At 49.7% G+C, this 13369-nt stretch overlaps 6 protein-coding genes across 6 annotated transcripts; 2 read left to right on the top strand and 4 right to left on the bottom strand.

The window, feature by feature from the left end:
- Nucleotides 1-14: 14 nt before the first annotated feature.
- On the bottom strand, nt 15-1737 carry M430DRAFT_35428 (hypothetical protein). Its single transcript, XM_024866739.1, has one exon. It carries the CDS (start codon nt 1620-1622, stop codon nt 81-83), a length of 1542 nt encoding a protein of 513 aa, XP_024720260.1. The 5' UTR covers nt 1623-1737; the 3' UTR covers nt 15-80.
- A 496-nt stretch (nt 1738-2233) lies between these two features.
- M430DRAFT_51099 (hypothetical protein) lies at nt 2234-3653 on the top strand (the record flags this gene model as incomplete). The annotated part of the gene is made up of 2 exons (XM_024868188.1): nt 2234-2345; nt 2410-3653. The coding sequence occupies 2 exons, from the start codon at nt 2234-2236 to the stop codon at nt 3651-3653; spliced, it is 1356 nt and encodes a 451-aa protein (XP_024720259.1).
- Nucleotides 3654-4401: 748 nt separating this feature from the next.
- Nucleotides 4402-6075, bottom strand: M430DRAFT_42740 (hypothetical protein; the record flags this gene model as incomplete). The annotated part of the gene is made up of 6 exons (XM_024867578.1): nt 5841-6075; nt 5555-5787; nt 5202-5505; nt 4796-5151; nt 4719-4746; nt 4402-4658 (listed from the first exon to the last, which is right to left on the bottom strand). The coding sequence occupies exons 1-6, from the start codon at nt 6019-6021 to the stop codon at nt 4402-4404; spliced, it is 1359 nt and encodes a 452-aa protein (XP_024720258.1). The 5' UTR covers nt 6022-6075.
- A 1213-nt stretch (nt 6076-7288) lies between these two features.
- On the bottom strand, nt 7289-9825 carry M430DRAFT_42739 (hypothetical protein). The gene is made up of 2 exons (XM_024867577.1): nt 8668-9825; nt 7289-8618 (listed from the first exon to the last, which is right to left on the bottom strand). The coding sequence occupies exons 1-2, from the start codon at nt 9657-9659 to the stop codon at nt 7643-7645; spliced, it is 1968 nt and encodes a 655-aa protein (XP_024720257.1). The 5' UTR covers nt 9660-9825; the 3' UTR covers nt 7289-7642.
- Nucleotides 9826-10069: 244 nt separating this feature from the next.
- On the top strand, nt 10070-12078 carry M430DRAFT_35425 (hypothetical protein). The gene is made up of 4 exons (XM_024866738.1): nt 10070-10277; nt 10380-10586; nt 10633-10681; nt 10731-12078. Exons 2-4 carry the CDS (start codon nt 10409-10411, stop codon nt 11641-11643), a joined length of 1140 nt encoding a protein of 379 aa, XP_024720256.1. The 5' UTR covers nt 10070-10277; nt 10380-10408; the 3' UTR covers nt 11644-12078.
- Nucleotides 11819-13343, bottom strand: M430DRAFT_122373 (hypothetical protein). The gene is made up of 5 exons (XM_024861845.1): nt 13123-13343; nt 12421-13032; nt 12252-12369; nt 12153-12202; nt 11819-12099 (listed from the first exon to the last, which is right to left on the bottom strand). The coding sequence occupies exons 1-5, from the start codon at nt 13282-13284 to the stop codon at nt 11902-11904; spliced, it is 1140 nt and encodes a 379-aa protein (XP_024720255.1). The 5' UTR covers nt 13285-13343; the 3' UTR covers nt 11819-11901.
- Nucleotides 13344-13369: the final 26 nt, after the last annotated feature.

The raw sequence follows: 13369 nt of genomic DNA, 5'->3' as shown, positions 1-13369 counted from the left end.
TCCAAGATCCACCTCGGTATGGTTTAAAAGCATTGTGGGTATCTTGTAAATGTATACTTCTAACTATAAGGGTAACTCCCCTATTCCCCTAGACGGCTACCAGCTGCGTCACCGCCATATATGCCACCATCCAAGATGATTTCCTCATTATCTTCCAGGTCATCCTGTACTCTCCGCCATTTTGTTTTCTTTCTACCTTCCACCGGCCCCTCCTCCTCCCTCTGTTTGCCCTTCCCACTATCGTAAACGGGCTTGATCAGCCCTCCGAGCAGCGGGTTGCGGCTGAAGGTCCCCCCGCCCGTATTCCCACTCGTGTCACTCTGGGGCAGCTCTTCAGCCTCGTCCTCACTCTCGCTCTGTGGTTGCTGCGGTCTTTCAACCGCCCCCATCCTCTTCACCACCTTCCCCTTGACCAAGTCAATACTCACCACCTGCCTTCTCTTCTCATACTCCGGCCTCGCGTTCCACTCCTGCTCCGCCAACACCCTCTGCTGCTTCTTCAGCTGCCTCGCCCTCTCCGCCGGGCTCGCCCACAGGTTCACCCCCGCCGTCATCGGCGTCTCGAAATCCGCCGCCTCGTCCCTGACCGTCGTCCGCTTCGCATTCTGCGCCTGGAACCCCAGCAGCTTGTCCCGGTGCTCCTTGGCCTTCGCCTCCGCGGGGCTCAGCGTCGTCTCTCCACCCCGCGGCGTCGTGAACGGAAGCGGCTTCTTGGAAACCTCGGCCCGGCGATGGCTCGAGGCGTCCAGCGCCATCTTCTCCCTGCCTCGCTCCTCCCGCAGCTCCCGGATCATGCCTTGTACCTCGACAGCGCTCAGCAATGGCGTCCCGCAGAATGTGCACGGCCCCAGCCCCTCCTTGACACAGATCACCTTCCCGCAATTCAAACAGTTAGGCGCCGCAGCTAGTAGGGGATGCCGTGCGCCGATGCAATTGCATTTCCTCCGTTCGTTGTCGAGCAGGGTGCTGTTGGTGCTGATCTCTAAGCTGCGGATGGCAGCGTCCAGCTCCTGGAGCACGGTCGAGGCGCCGTGCATAGATGTGCCACCGGTGATGTTCACCTTCGTCTTAGAGGGTGCGGGGGATGCGGTCCGTGATGCGTTGCGGGAGGAAGAATTACTTTTTGATTTGAAATCGGATATTAGAGAACCTGCTGCGGAAGGAGGCGGCCGCGGGACAGGTGCTTGAGTAGCTTCGGGTTTAGGTTCGAGGGCAGAGACATTGCTGGGCGTTGAGGAGCGTGGAGGCGTAGGTCGTTTGGATATGTAGTCATCTTCGTCCTTCTTGATATATGCGGTGCCTTGCGCGGCGTAGGTATCTTGTATTTGGCGGGGTGCGGGAGTATGGATGGGAGCTTTCTTCTTCTTGGGCGCCCTTGTGCTCTTGGGGACTCCTGATCCTGAATCAGACGGCGTAGTCTGTTGCGATGCTGGTTTCGATGCCGGGGCATGACGGCGTGAGTTGAAGGAAGAGATGAACTCTATGGATTGTGCGGATTCGCCCAGGAGGTTGTTGAAATGATCCGCTGCATCCTGAGGGGAGAGCGTCGCTGCGTAGTCAAGGACCTGTTGCAGCTCGGACTCGGGAAGAGGGAGAAGACGTGATAACTGTGCCAGAGACATCTCTCACAGCTTCAGGCTGGATTGCCGGTAAGTTGGTTCAATTGGTGTTTGTTCTTAGAGTTGCCAGGCAGAGGACTTCAGATACGACATTTATCCGTACGAGTCATCGTCCGCCATTATCCGCCCCGCCCTGACTCGGAGAACTTGCGAATGAGCAGCTCTGGAGTCTGGATTGCAAACATGAAATGGGTGTCTATCTAACTATACTAAGAAAGGGTATAGTACAGTAGAAACTGGCTCACCGCATACGAATATAGCTAACATTACTCTATTTTTGAGGGGGAAGTTGATGAATCGAGAGAGGAGGGGCTCTGATGTATCGCTAGCCTTGCTTATCTTGGAGTTCGTACAGTCATACCTCTGTACACCTCCGCCCTTTCTTTGACATCCTCGCCCTTGCCTTACTCCAGTAACTCACGGTGAGCCATTGATTCTTTCTCTTCTCCTTTTCGTGTGGTTATATCTTCGCTTTGTTGTTCTGTCTCTTCTCTTTGAGATTTTGAGCTCTTGAAATCCTGAGCTTCTGAGACTTTGAGCGGGGTCATATCTTGTTCTCCTCAACATCATATCAATTGCAGCCCTGTCAAATGCCAGATCCCCTGAATCTCAAAATGGGAGACCTCTCCATAGCAGGCGACTCTACATCCTATGAGCGCACCCCATTTGGCAGACAGATGCTGAAGCATTTCCTGTTTGACCCAGCTTACAAAAACTTCAATCATGGTACCGTCTTTCCTATCAATCCCATGCAGGAGCTTTCTTCCCTAATCTTCCCCGCCATCTCTAGGATCTTTCGGTACCTACCCAAGAGCTATTAGAGACAAACAACGATACTACTTAGACCTCTGCGAATCTGCGCCAGATCAGTACATCCGCTACACCTATCCGCAATTGCTCGACGAGTCCCGTGAAGCTGTTGCCAAAGTCCTCAATGCTCCCGTGGACACCGTCGTCTATGTCCCCAATGCTACAACGGGAGTCAACGTGGTTCTCCGAAACCTGGTCTGGAACCCAGACGGCAAGGATGAGATCCTCTACTTCAATACCATCTATGGAGCTTCGGGGAAATCCATCATATACACATGTGAAGCCAACAACGATCTCGTTCGCCCGAGAGAGATCCCTATTACATATCCCATCGAAGACTCGGATCTGATCGCCTTGTTCAAGAAGGCTATCAAAGCCTCCCGAGCGGCTCGCAAGTTCCCCCGCGTGGCCGTATTCGATACGGTATCATCCATGCCAGGCCTAGCGGTGCCATATAAAGAACTCACTGCCATCTGCCGCGAAGAAGGGATCCTTTCTCTCATCGACGCTGCTCACGCCATCGGCCACATCCCCTTGGACCTCACGGCGCTGGATCCCGACTTCTTCGTATCCAACTGCCACAAGTGGCTGTTCGCTCCCCGCGGCTGCGCAGTGCTCTACGTCCCTAAGAGAAACCAAGCCCTCATCAGGTCCTCGCTGCCCACATCCCACGGGTTTGTCCCAAGACCGGGTGCCTCCTCCGGAACCCCCAATCCTCTCGACGTGAGTTCCAAGAGCGAATTCGTCAACAATTTCGAGTTCGTCGGGACTGTCGACAACTCGAGCTTCGTCGTCGTCCCCGAAGCCATCAAATGGCGCGAGCAAGTCTGCGGCGGCGAAAAAGCCATCATGGAGTACAACACCGACCTCACACGCCGAGCCGGATCGCTCGTCGCCCAGATCCTAGGGACGAAAGTTCTCGACAACAGCACCCAAACTCTAACCAACTGCTGTCTCGTAAATGTGCTCCTGCCGCTGACGCCCAGCAAGGAGAAAATCCCCGGTACCAACACGATAGACCCGCAATACGGAATGCAGGCCTCGCAGTGGATGCAGAGGACACTGCTCGCGGAATACAAGACGTTCATCCCGATTTTCTTCTTCCAGGGTCAGTGGTGGGCGAGGTTGAGTGGGCAGGTATACTTGGAATTGGCAGACTTTGAATGGGCGGCGGCGACGCTGAAGGAGCTTTGCGAGAGAGCTGCGAATACGGAGTTTGCTTGAAAGAGGAGAGACGCGCAGTCTTTTGCTATCCTAGCTACCTTTACCTAAACTACCTTATCTTAAAATACTATACAAATATATATATCTCGAGTACCGACGATCTACAAGCCCTATTATTACTTTCATCCATCACTTCCTTTCCTCACATAACTAGGTATGTATACCCCAATCTCAAGCCCTAATCAAATCACGACCTTACCTCGCTTAACCCCCCTTCCCAAAAAGTCCCCTCCCCTCCAACTCGTCTCCCCCCAAGCAAATACTGAAGGAGAAAAGGAAAAGAAAAGAAAAAGGAAAAAGAAAAAACCCATCTTCTCAAACAAACCCGCCTCCCAAGAAATCAAAAACAAACAAAAAAAAAAAAAAAAAAAAAACCGAAGAGGTCGTACCCGGGCTCGAACCGGGGATTCGGGAAATTTTTCATTGATTTTGATATTATCAAAATCCCACGTGCTAACCGCTACACTATACAACCTGATGAATCTTGTGGGTTTGTGGTGGGAGGGGGGAATATATGGTATGGATGGATGGATGGATGGATGGGAGGAGGGAGGATAGGGAGTGGATAATAGATTCACTTCACATTCATAGTAAGGGACATAAGGTATCGATGGCAAGCAAGTTCATATCGTATTATATATATAATATAATATAATAATACATCATTGATTGATTGATTTCATTTTCATCTTTTTGTTTCCTTTCCATTCCTACCTATATCTATCTATCCACCATTTATTTCCCTTACTTATTTCCGCCACGTAGTCAGAGGAGGACTACCAGCTGAAGGAGGAGCCGAGAATCGAGTCTGCACGTAGACTTTCTGCATGCCGTCTTCCTTCTTCTCGAACTTGGAGTAGACCAGGTCGAGTTCTTCGAGCTTCACGCGGTGCGTGACCATCTTTAGTGGGTCGATCTTGCCTTCCTCGACCATGCGCAGGAGATCTACCCAGTACTTTTGGACGGGCGCTTGGCCGTTGCCGATTAATCGTATACCGCGCTCCACTTGAGGGGTTGGTTAGTAGGGCTCTTCAAGGGGGGAGAGAAGGGGAGAGGGATGCGTACTGATTGCGCCGATGTTGAGATGGTTCGTCTGTTTGAGGTTAGATGGCATTCGGTGAAGGATTGAGAAGATAGCTTACATAGCCAACGTAGACGCCAGTTATGCCACAGCGACCATAACTGCGGACAGATGTGACCATCTCGTTGATGATCTCCGAACTGTCCGTCTCCATGCCGAGCAAGAGCTCAAAGTAATGAGCCCAGCCCTTTGCATATTCCCCGGCAACACACTCGAGGGCGACGTCAGGGCCTCTAGGCACCATTTCCTTCAGCTTCGCTGTAACTGAAGTGCCGCGCGGAAGGGCGCTGAAATCAATAGTCTCGATCTTTGGGTACTTGGACTTGAGGTAATCCAATCTCCAGTTACAGTCAATGGCGATAACGCGAGAAGCTCCGTTCAAAAACGCGAAATCAGCGGCCATCTGTCCGATAGGACCTAAACTTCCTGTTAGTTATAGGTCATGTATGGATGAGACTACAACTTACCGGCTCCCCAGATAGCTACGACATCTCCTTTCTCAACTCCAGTGTCCACTACACAGTTCCAGGAGGTGCCGATGACATCCGAGAGATACAACCCCTTCTCATCCGGAACACTGTCTGGAAGCTTGAGGAGGTTCACGTCCCCGTAGGGAACTCTCACATACTCGGCCTGTCCGCCAGCGAATCCACCGGTGAAATGGCTGTAGCCAAATATTCCCGCGGTTCTTCCTCCATACATATCATAGGCCAGTTGATCTGAATTCGTCTTCTCACACATAGACGTCAAGCCCTTATTGCAATAGTAACACTGATATTGTCAGCTGCAAGGATAAGGACGGGACCAAAGGTATACCTACATCACCGCAAGCGATTTGGAAGGAGGCCACGACCCGGTCACCCTTTTTCAAGCCCGTCACACTGGGGCCCATAGACTCAACGACACCGCAAAACTCGTGGCCAAGGATATCCCCCTTCTCTAACTCGACGATGGCCCCATGCAGCAAGTGAAGATCGCTTCCGCAGACCGTGCTTCCCGTGACTTTTAAAATCACGTCCCTGCTCTCGACCAATCTTGGCTTTGGCACATCCTCTGGCATGACTATTAGGTGGTTTCGACACGTGAGGCAGGCTCCAAGAACTCACGAATTTCCACTTTGTTCTTCCCCATCCAGACCAATGCTTTCATGGTCTCACCACTTGGATCCGCGAAATTCTTGGGGTCCCGAGCAGGGTTAGAGATATTCTGCGAGATCGTAGCATTATTGCCGTGACCTATGTTCTTCTCGTAGAAGCTCCCTCCTGGGGTTGTAGCCATTGGAGCCATTGTAAAGCCAGAAAATCGAGATGATTTTGAAGAAAAATGATATGAGGAAAATATGAGGATGGGACTTAAGAAAATAGAGCGAAACAAAAATATCCCATGCGAAGGGAAATACCTACAATAAAAGGTTGAGGCAGGATGCCACAGGCTCTCTGTACGTCATGAGGCATCGAGCCCTGTGGATGAAAGACGTCAGTCATTTATCGCAATAGGATCGCTGGCATCTCAGTGGATCACAGAGCTGGGACCGCGTGGGAGGGGAATCAATGAATGAATGTCCTCGTCGTAGCACTGCGGGGAGATCTGACATGAGTGGCTTCATGTGTGTTGATCTGCCAGACGACTTCACCTGATATTAAGGTACGTAGGTAGTAGAGTGTCAAGTCTAAGGGGGGTGGGGTCGATATCTTAGGTACTTCCTACAGACGTCATAGACCAGATCCCCTCCATAAGACATATTGGATATCGCATATCGATTACTGAGGATGCTTCGGCGATAAGTACCACAGGTACATTGATCCGAAAAGGATCACGACACAGCAGTTCAACAGCTGACTGTGCCATATGTGAATGATGCGTATCTACCGGGCAAAACCCGGAGATGCCTTTGAGTTGTGATTCGTCCCGAGAGCGATCAAGTCGTTATCTCTGTGTGGGGAGTTCCTTGAGTTGGGTGACGCGCTCGAGAACTGGTGATATCCTCACGTACTGATGACGCTCTTGCGAATCATGAATTATGAATTGTAGATTATGAAGCCACCGTGGAATTTCCGGACGTGGAGGTGGCTAAACATCATGGCTTCGATCGCGCAGGATTTGAATCCTGTACATGACGATATAACTGTGTATTTCGTGTCCCGGGAGAATGAATTCATAGGTATGTTTTGTGGTTGTTTTTTTGAGGGGTGGGGGAGGGGTTTCATTTTGAAGGGGGTGGGATTAGCTAGTTCCTATGTATTCTCAGTAGAAGGATTATCTCCCATCCAAAACCAGTCATGTTGCCAGAGTGGTTAATGGGTGAGACTTGAATGTATTCGACATCTCATGGCTTCGGTCGCGCAGGTTCAAATCCTGTACATGACGTTATCTACTTCTTTTTTAATATTTTTTTGGGGTTCCGTAGACCTGATGTGGTTTTTCATTTCTTTTCCCATTTTCGTTTTCTCTCATTAATCCAGATCTACCTATTTTTTCGTTATTTTCTTTATTTTTTCGCAGCTGTTATTTTTTGTGCAGAGGTTATGAAAGTTGGATGGCTGGAGATCAACGAGGGCATAATTTTCAGTTTCTTTCAATTGCTTCTTCGTAATGAGTGATCATAACCTGCAAGATCACTCAGTGACTTCTGCCTGGGTATCTTAGTAAAATACAATCCCATCGCTCAAACCCCAGTAGAGAAGCTCTCATGCGTTCCTTGATGTCATATGAAGCCAGTTCTAAACAGCAGCACAATCCCGTCGCTCAACCCCCAGTAGAGAAACCCTCAGTGTCTCTTGATGTCGTGAAACCAGTGCTGAACAGCAGCACATTCTCGTCGCTCACCCTCCAGTAGAGAAATCCATCGCGTTTCTTAATGGCACGAAGCCAGTTCCGAACAGCCGCACAATCCCATCGCTCATTCCCACTAATACGCAGACTCATGGCGTTTCTTAATATCTTGAAGCCACTTTCGGACAGCAGCACAGTCCCATCGCTCTTCTCTATCGTGCTTGGTCATGAATTTGATTCCAGCTGCCATTTCATGAGGTTCAAAATCGGCAGGGAATATACCTTTGGTCAGCTCCTCGAGTACCTTAACTCGCTCTGATCTCGTACTGAATTTGTAAAGTAGCTCAAATGCAATAACACCCAGGCCGTACACATCGAGTTTGGGGCAAATTATACCGTCTGTCGAAGGTGGATAGTAGAATTTGGAGCCGACATGTGAGTCCTCCTTCATTTTTGCTAGATGCGTGGCCACCAACCCAAAATCCCCAATATGAGGCGTAATGAAGGTTGGTTTGCCATGAAGGCCACTAGGGCATTCTGGGCAGCTGCTTATATTAATGGATCCTGCGGATGGTGATTTTGGGTCTTGCTGGACAGAGAGGAGGATGTTTCCCGGCTTGAGATCTCGATGAATGATTCCAAGATCGTGAATGTAGTCGATTCCATCCAAGATAGCATAAAGGATACGCACGGTTGTCAGAGTATGAAAGCAATGTTGCACCTCAATAGGACCTCCTTCGCGTATCTGTTCTGGCCACAAGAAATCCTCCAATGTCATCGGATAGATATCCATCTTGATGAATAGAACGGCATCTAGGTTTGGCTTTGCAGTTTGGTTTGGCAGCATATATCGTGGAACAACCTTATCCTTTTCAGACTCGGATTCAGAATCAGGGCCTCTGAAGAATGGAGATCTCTTAATCAGAGCGTTTTGTGCTCCAGTAGATTGGCTGCTTTGTGCTGATGACTCCGGATATCCCGCGGACTTTGTTGATGGTAAGGCTCTTTCAAAAATATCCGAACCCTCCATATCAGAGAGCATGGGTTCCTCATAGGGTTCCAATTGGGCAGATGTATCCTGTGAACCATTCGAGCTCTCTGAAGCGGCAGATCTACCAAACTGTAAGTAACTATAGAGATTTTAGCTGCACGCAGACTTACTCTGAAGGCTGGCCAGATGCTGTCTCATCATCCCTGGACTGCTCCTCTGGGCGAGTCTCAACCCAGACACCGTAATAACGTACAATGTTTTGATGGTTCAGCTTTGAAAGAGTGCGGGCCTCTATAAGCAAAGCGTGCTGCTGATCACTGCTGACAGCCAGCTTGACCTTCTTGCCACTTATGACAATCTTCTTCACTGCATACTCTTGTTCATCAATAAGGTTTTTTGCCCTGTAGACAGCACCATAGCCTCCCCTGCCAATCACGGACTTGATCTCATACTGTGTCTGGAAGATTGAAGTCGGCATTCGTTCGCCACCACCGTCCCTCAGGATGTGAGAGTAAAGGAAGGATTTGGGAGCCATGGCTAAGTTGTCGTATTGGTGTCTCTTCTCCAGGGCAGTTGGTGATCTTGTGCTAACCGCAAATACGTTAGATCTATCAATAGAACTATACGTACTCTGCTGGTAAAGGTGGGTTGTTTCTTTTGTTGCAATGTTTTGGAGAATGGCGTCGAAAGTGTTTAGATATCGTGCTCTGAGGTCCTCGAGATCTCTTCCTGCAAATTCATCGGGGAGTATGCCAGCCTTGTGAAGTTCGCTGGACATTTCCGCGAAAAGCTGCCGAGCAAGAGCACGAACCTCCGGGTCATTTTCTGGCAATTGGTCGACAGGGTGACGACCCTCGTTGAGAATACGTGCAGCCTGTGTCCTGCATCGCCCTTCAATCAGAGAGAGATAGAAGAGGACTGAGTGCTGTCGAGTTTCTAGATTTGGCAGATGCGAGCTTGTTGCACCTAATCTAGTGATAGGGCCAGCTCCTGGGCTCAGTGGTCCCATTTCGGGTTGAGAACCTGTCCGATCCACATGATTCCCACTTGATGTAGTCCCAGATGCATTCCTGTATAAGCTCTGGATACTTTCTGCCACACTTGAGTCGACACTTGAGTCGGCACGTGACGCATCAGAGGATGCTTGAAATATTGAGGACATTTTGACACATGGAAAAGAAAGTTGATTCTAGGCCTTCATTGGCATTGGAAGTCAGAACTCCGAGAAGGTTATGGACGGTTGAGTCGTTGACCAAGAATGACTGATCAAGACAGAGCTCGGGAAACGACAGCAGGAGCACGCCTCAGAGTACAGCCATCATGTGTGGAAAATAAGAAATTACTGTGTAATGGACTCCAATATTGCCTTGCAATACTCAGAAGTTGTGTGGAATTGACAAAGATCTGTAAGGTGTCTTCTACAGTTTTCTTTTGTTAGGCAGCGTCTGACTGGGTAAACTCCGGGAAATCTAGTAATAACAAGCGGTTTTGCGCCTGAGGCAACTTACTACTGCCCCTCTATCGCGCACGCGTCTAAGCTACATCCTTTCTTCTTCAAATTCTCGAAACTCTCTTCCTTTTCTTTGGACCCTTGCTATGATGTAAATCTCTTGGTTAATTACGCTTGACGCTGTTCTTTGCAAGGATCCTTTTGACATCCATCCACTATTCTGAAAGCCTGTGCACAGTTAACGTGACCAGTCTGAACTGCGAGAGCTCAATGAGACCTTAGCGAGGACCTGAGCAAGCTGAGCCTGTTCGTGCTATTTCTGTCTGAATGGTATGCTCTCATCAGATACACAAACTCATACGATACGCATCCAACTGAATCCATTGAATTTCTACATCTATGAGGTTGGCTAGCTAACCTCTTCACCTTTAGAGCTTTTCCTTCCAGGTAGCCCCTTCGCCATGCCTAGAACTTTGCCATGGATAAAGCAGGGAGGATCCACTGCTGTGTCTTCTTCCAAGAGACCTGCTCCATCACCAAAGCCGCCTATAAAGCGCACAAAAGTCTCGGACCCAGCGTCCGATGGTGATGTGCGGACGACCCCCATTCCAGCGAGGAAGCAAAAGCCACCGAGTCGTGGTAAGACCCTCATTCCCATTTATTTCTACTCTAACGCTGAAGAAAGAAGCCCGTACACCATCTACATCACCACCTCCCCAACCGCCTCCAGAAAGGTATGTTGCCCTACAGAAGTAAATTGCTTCAGCTAACCCGACTAATCAGGTTCATGGTTGAAGGCCTTGAGCGGGACGATAGGTATAGAATGGTAGAAGATGAATTTCTAGCTATTGCGCAAAGGTTCACCGTTCATCTGCATGCTGCAGAGTATAAGAGGCAAGTAAAATTGGCAAAAGCTCGCAATGCTGAAGCAATCTCCTCTATCTCACGGCCGGTCACGGGGAAAATGCCAGCCGAGACCGCACGAAAAATTGAAGCCATAGCCCGAGCAAAAGAGCAAAGGGATGCTCTTCAACTCTTGGCTGGGAAGAAGTCGGACAATGACCAAGATCCAGATGATAGCTCTGATGCCGAAGACCTTGCATACTTCGGCACAACATTACATGGCTTAATGGATAGTCCCCGTCGGAAATCTACATCATTGGCAAAGGTCGGATCTATAGGAGTTGCAACACGAGCCGCTGCTGGCTTTCAAAGACCTGCGACTCGGTCCGAACCGCACGAGATCCAAAAACGCCAGTCTCCAACATACAAAGTTACCCCTCGAATGGGCCAATCATCCAAGCAGAGACACGAAAGTTCAACAGAGTCATCTGATTTAGATGATGACCTGGACGTACCAATACCAGCACCAAAACTGTCTCCACTGGATAAGAAGACCGTTCCAGCTCGAAATACGCTCCATGACGTACCGCCACGGATCAAGTCATCCTCGTCCAGGACAGTTGAAATATCGGGATCAGTCAACGTATCGAAACCGGCATCTTCAAAGCCGGAAGTTCATGTAGAAAAAGAGTCTCTGGGAACTAGTAATACGACTATGGAGCCTGCTGAGGCCTCGTCGGATAGTCGATCGCGGGTTGGCCGGAGGTTAGAGCAAGCTCGACTTCAAAGGGCGAAGCAGGAGAAGGAGGCTCAAGAGAAAAAGAAGCTTGACCTAATTCCAACTTTTCTCTGAGTGCTGCTCACATAATTTCGATGCACCAACCGCCAAGGAAGGGCATTGATACCGAATGATCGCTGGACGCCCGATCTTCTTGGATCGATGTGGATGTCAAGGGGCAAGGTGGGGATTCATAGACCTACGATTGCAGCACATCACAAATGTGTGGAAGAGCTATTCACAAAAACATGATGGGAGGTTCAGCATGGAGCGCTTCAATGTTTGGTGTCATAGTATGTGGCAATGCCAATACTGATTGATTATCCTACACAATTAGGCCTTGAATGGGGTCTCAAATGGCTCCTCAGCTTGTGATGCGAGTCGCGCCAGGTGCCTTCGTTGTCCACTCTTCCAGTCAACAAGTGCAGAGTGCGAGGTCACGCGGTTATCCCAAACCACTACGGTGTTTTCGGCCCACTTGACCCTTACTTGGAAATCGGCGCCGTAGGCGATATGGTCATACAAGAATTTCTTGGTCATGTCAGTCTTTTGGAAAGAGAAGGCACTGGTGGAGATAGCCTTACCAGCAAAGCATCACTCTCTTCTTGTTTATAGCCGACAATGCTCCTGGTGACTACGAAGACTTTAGTGGCGACCAAGCCAGGATGACTTCTTAAACTTACATTGGGGATTGACATATAAAGCCTTCTCTCCGGTCACAGGGTGCGTCCTGACAATCGGATGTTCGTGGATAACCGGTTCCCGTCGGACAATACCACCCTTCGCTCTGGAAGCATTGGCCTGCAGAAGCGTTACTTTTTGAATGGTCGACTACGTCTTGGAAATTCTTACCTGTTCAACACCTGAATGGGTCGCTCTCAGACCATGGAGTCTTTCTTGGAATGCTGGGCTAAGACGGTTATAGGCCTCGACTTGGTTAGCGAAGAGAGTATCTCCGCCACTTTCTGGTACATCAAGGATGTAGAGGAACGTGGTTCCTGGAGGTTGCAACTCATATGAGACATCTGAATGCCAGGCCACAGAGCTGGTTCTGGTCTCGAAGAATGTCTCGGCTGTCTTATCCCCTGCACCTCTGTGGACGAGATGGACCTCTGGGTAACCTTTAGGTGCCCCAGATGCCGGATGAATATGCAGAGGACCGAAGTAACGTCCATATTCTAGAGCTTCCTCAATCGGCAAATCGGCAAAGTCTTGGTTCCGGAAAGCCACCACCTTGCGCTCAGCGACGTATCGAGCCAGCTGATCCTTCCCTGCAGGACTCAGCTTGCTCAGTTGAACGCCTGTAACCTCAGTCCCGATTGTTGGGGTTAGGTCGCTTGTTACAACTCCTGGCCCGAGGAGATCTGGGAAGGCAGGATCGGCGTCGAGACCATGGTCGCGATGTTCGAACGGTTCTAGAGGAGGGTACTTCTCGTCGCCCCAGTGTGGGAGGTAATGTGGGTACTGGAAGAGTTCAGTAAAGGTGCTGATATACAGATGCTTGCCCGCTCAACCGCAGGCTCTATGCATCAGATCTGCGAGTGCTTGGCATACCTTGGCCGCTTTGAATCCATCCTTGCCCTCTTCTTCGACTTCTTTCTTGTATCCAATTGGGGCGAGCTCTTTGTACGGGCCGATGTTGGCTGTTAACTTGACCGTTGAAGTCTCAGCGGTGCGGGTTGGAAGGGTTGTGGTCTCAGTAGCAGAGGGAGCCATTGTATACGAATGTGACGAGACCCCAGCTGGGAATGGAAATGGCAGATGGAAACTACTAGGACTGCGGTTGTAATACACTCTTTTC

This window comes from Amorphotheca resinae (genome assembly GCF_003019875.1).
Source record: "Amorphotheca resinae ATCC 22711 unplaced genomic scaffold M430scaffold_7, whole genome shotgun sequence".
NCBI lineage: Eukaryota > Fungi > Ascomycota > Leotiomycetes > Helotiales > Amorphothecaceae > Amorphotheca > Amorphotheca resinae.
This window is presented reverse-complemented; position numbering and strand designations above follow the sequence as displayed.

Excerpts from the sequence above, each read along its gene's own strand:
- M430DRAFT_35428 (XM_024866739.1), bottom strand. The coding sequence starts at position 1,622 with ATGTCTCTGGCACAGTTATCACGTCTTCTCCCTCTTCCCGAGTCCGAG.
- M430DRAFT_42739 (XM_024867577.1), bottom strand. The coding sequence starts at position 9,659 with ATGTCCTCAATATTTCAAGCATCCTCTGATGCGTCACGTGCCGACTCA. Across the intron at positions 8,619-8,667 it reads GCATCTGGCCAGCCTTCAGA|ATCTGCCGCTTCAGAGAGCT; the intron begins GTAAGTCTGCGT and ends ACAGTTTGGTAG.
- M430DRAFT_35425 (XM_024866738.1), top strand. The coding sequence starts at position 10,409 with ATGCCTAGAACTTTGCCATGGATAAAGCAGGGAGGATCCACTGCTGTG. Across the intron at positions 10,587-10,632 it reads GCAAAAGCCACCGAGTCGTG|AAGCCCGTACACCATCTACA; the intron begins GTAAGACCCTCA and ends CGCTGAAGAAAG. Across the intron at positions 10,682-10,730 it reads CCCCAACCGCCTCCAGAAAG|GTTCATGGTTGAAGGCCTTG; the intron begins GTATGTTGCCCT and ends CCGACTAATCAG.
- M430DRAFT_122373 (XM_024861845.1), bottom strand. The coding sequence starts at position 13,284 with ATGGCTCCCTCTGCTACTGAGACCACAACCCTTCCAACCCGCACCGCT. Across the intron at positions 13,033-13,122 it reads ATGGATTCAAAGCGGCCAAG|TACCCACATTACCTCCCACA; the intron begins GTATGCCAAGCA and ends GAACTCTTCCAG. Across the intron at positions 12,100-12,152 it reads AAGAGAGTGATGCTTTGCTG|AAATTCTTGTATGACCATAT; the intron begins GTAAGGCTATCT and ends GACATGACCAAG.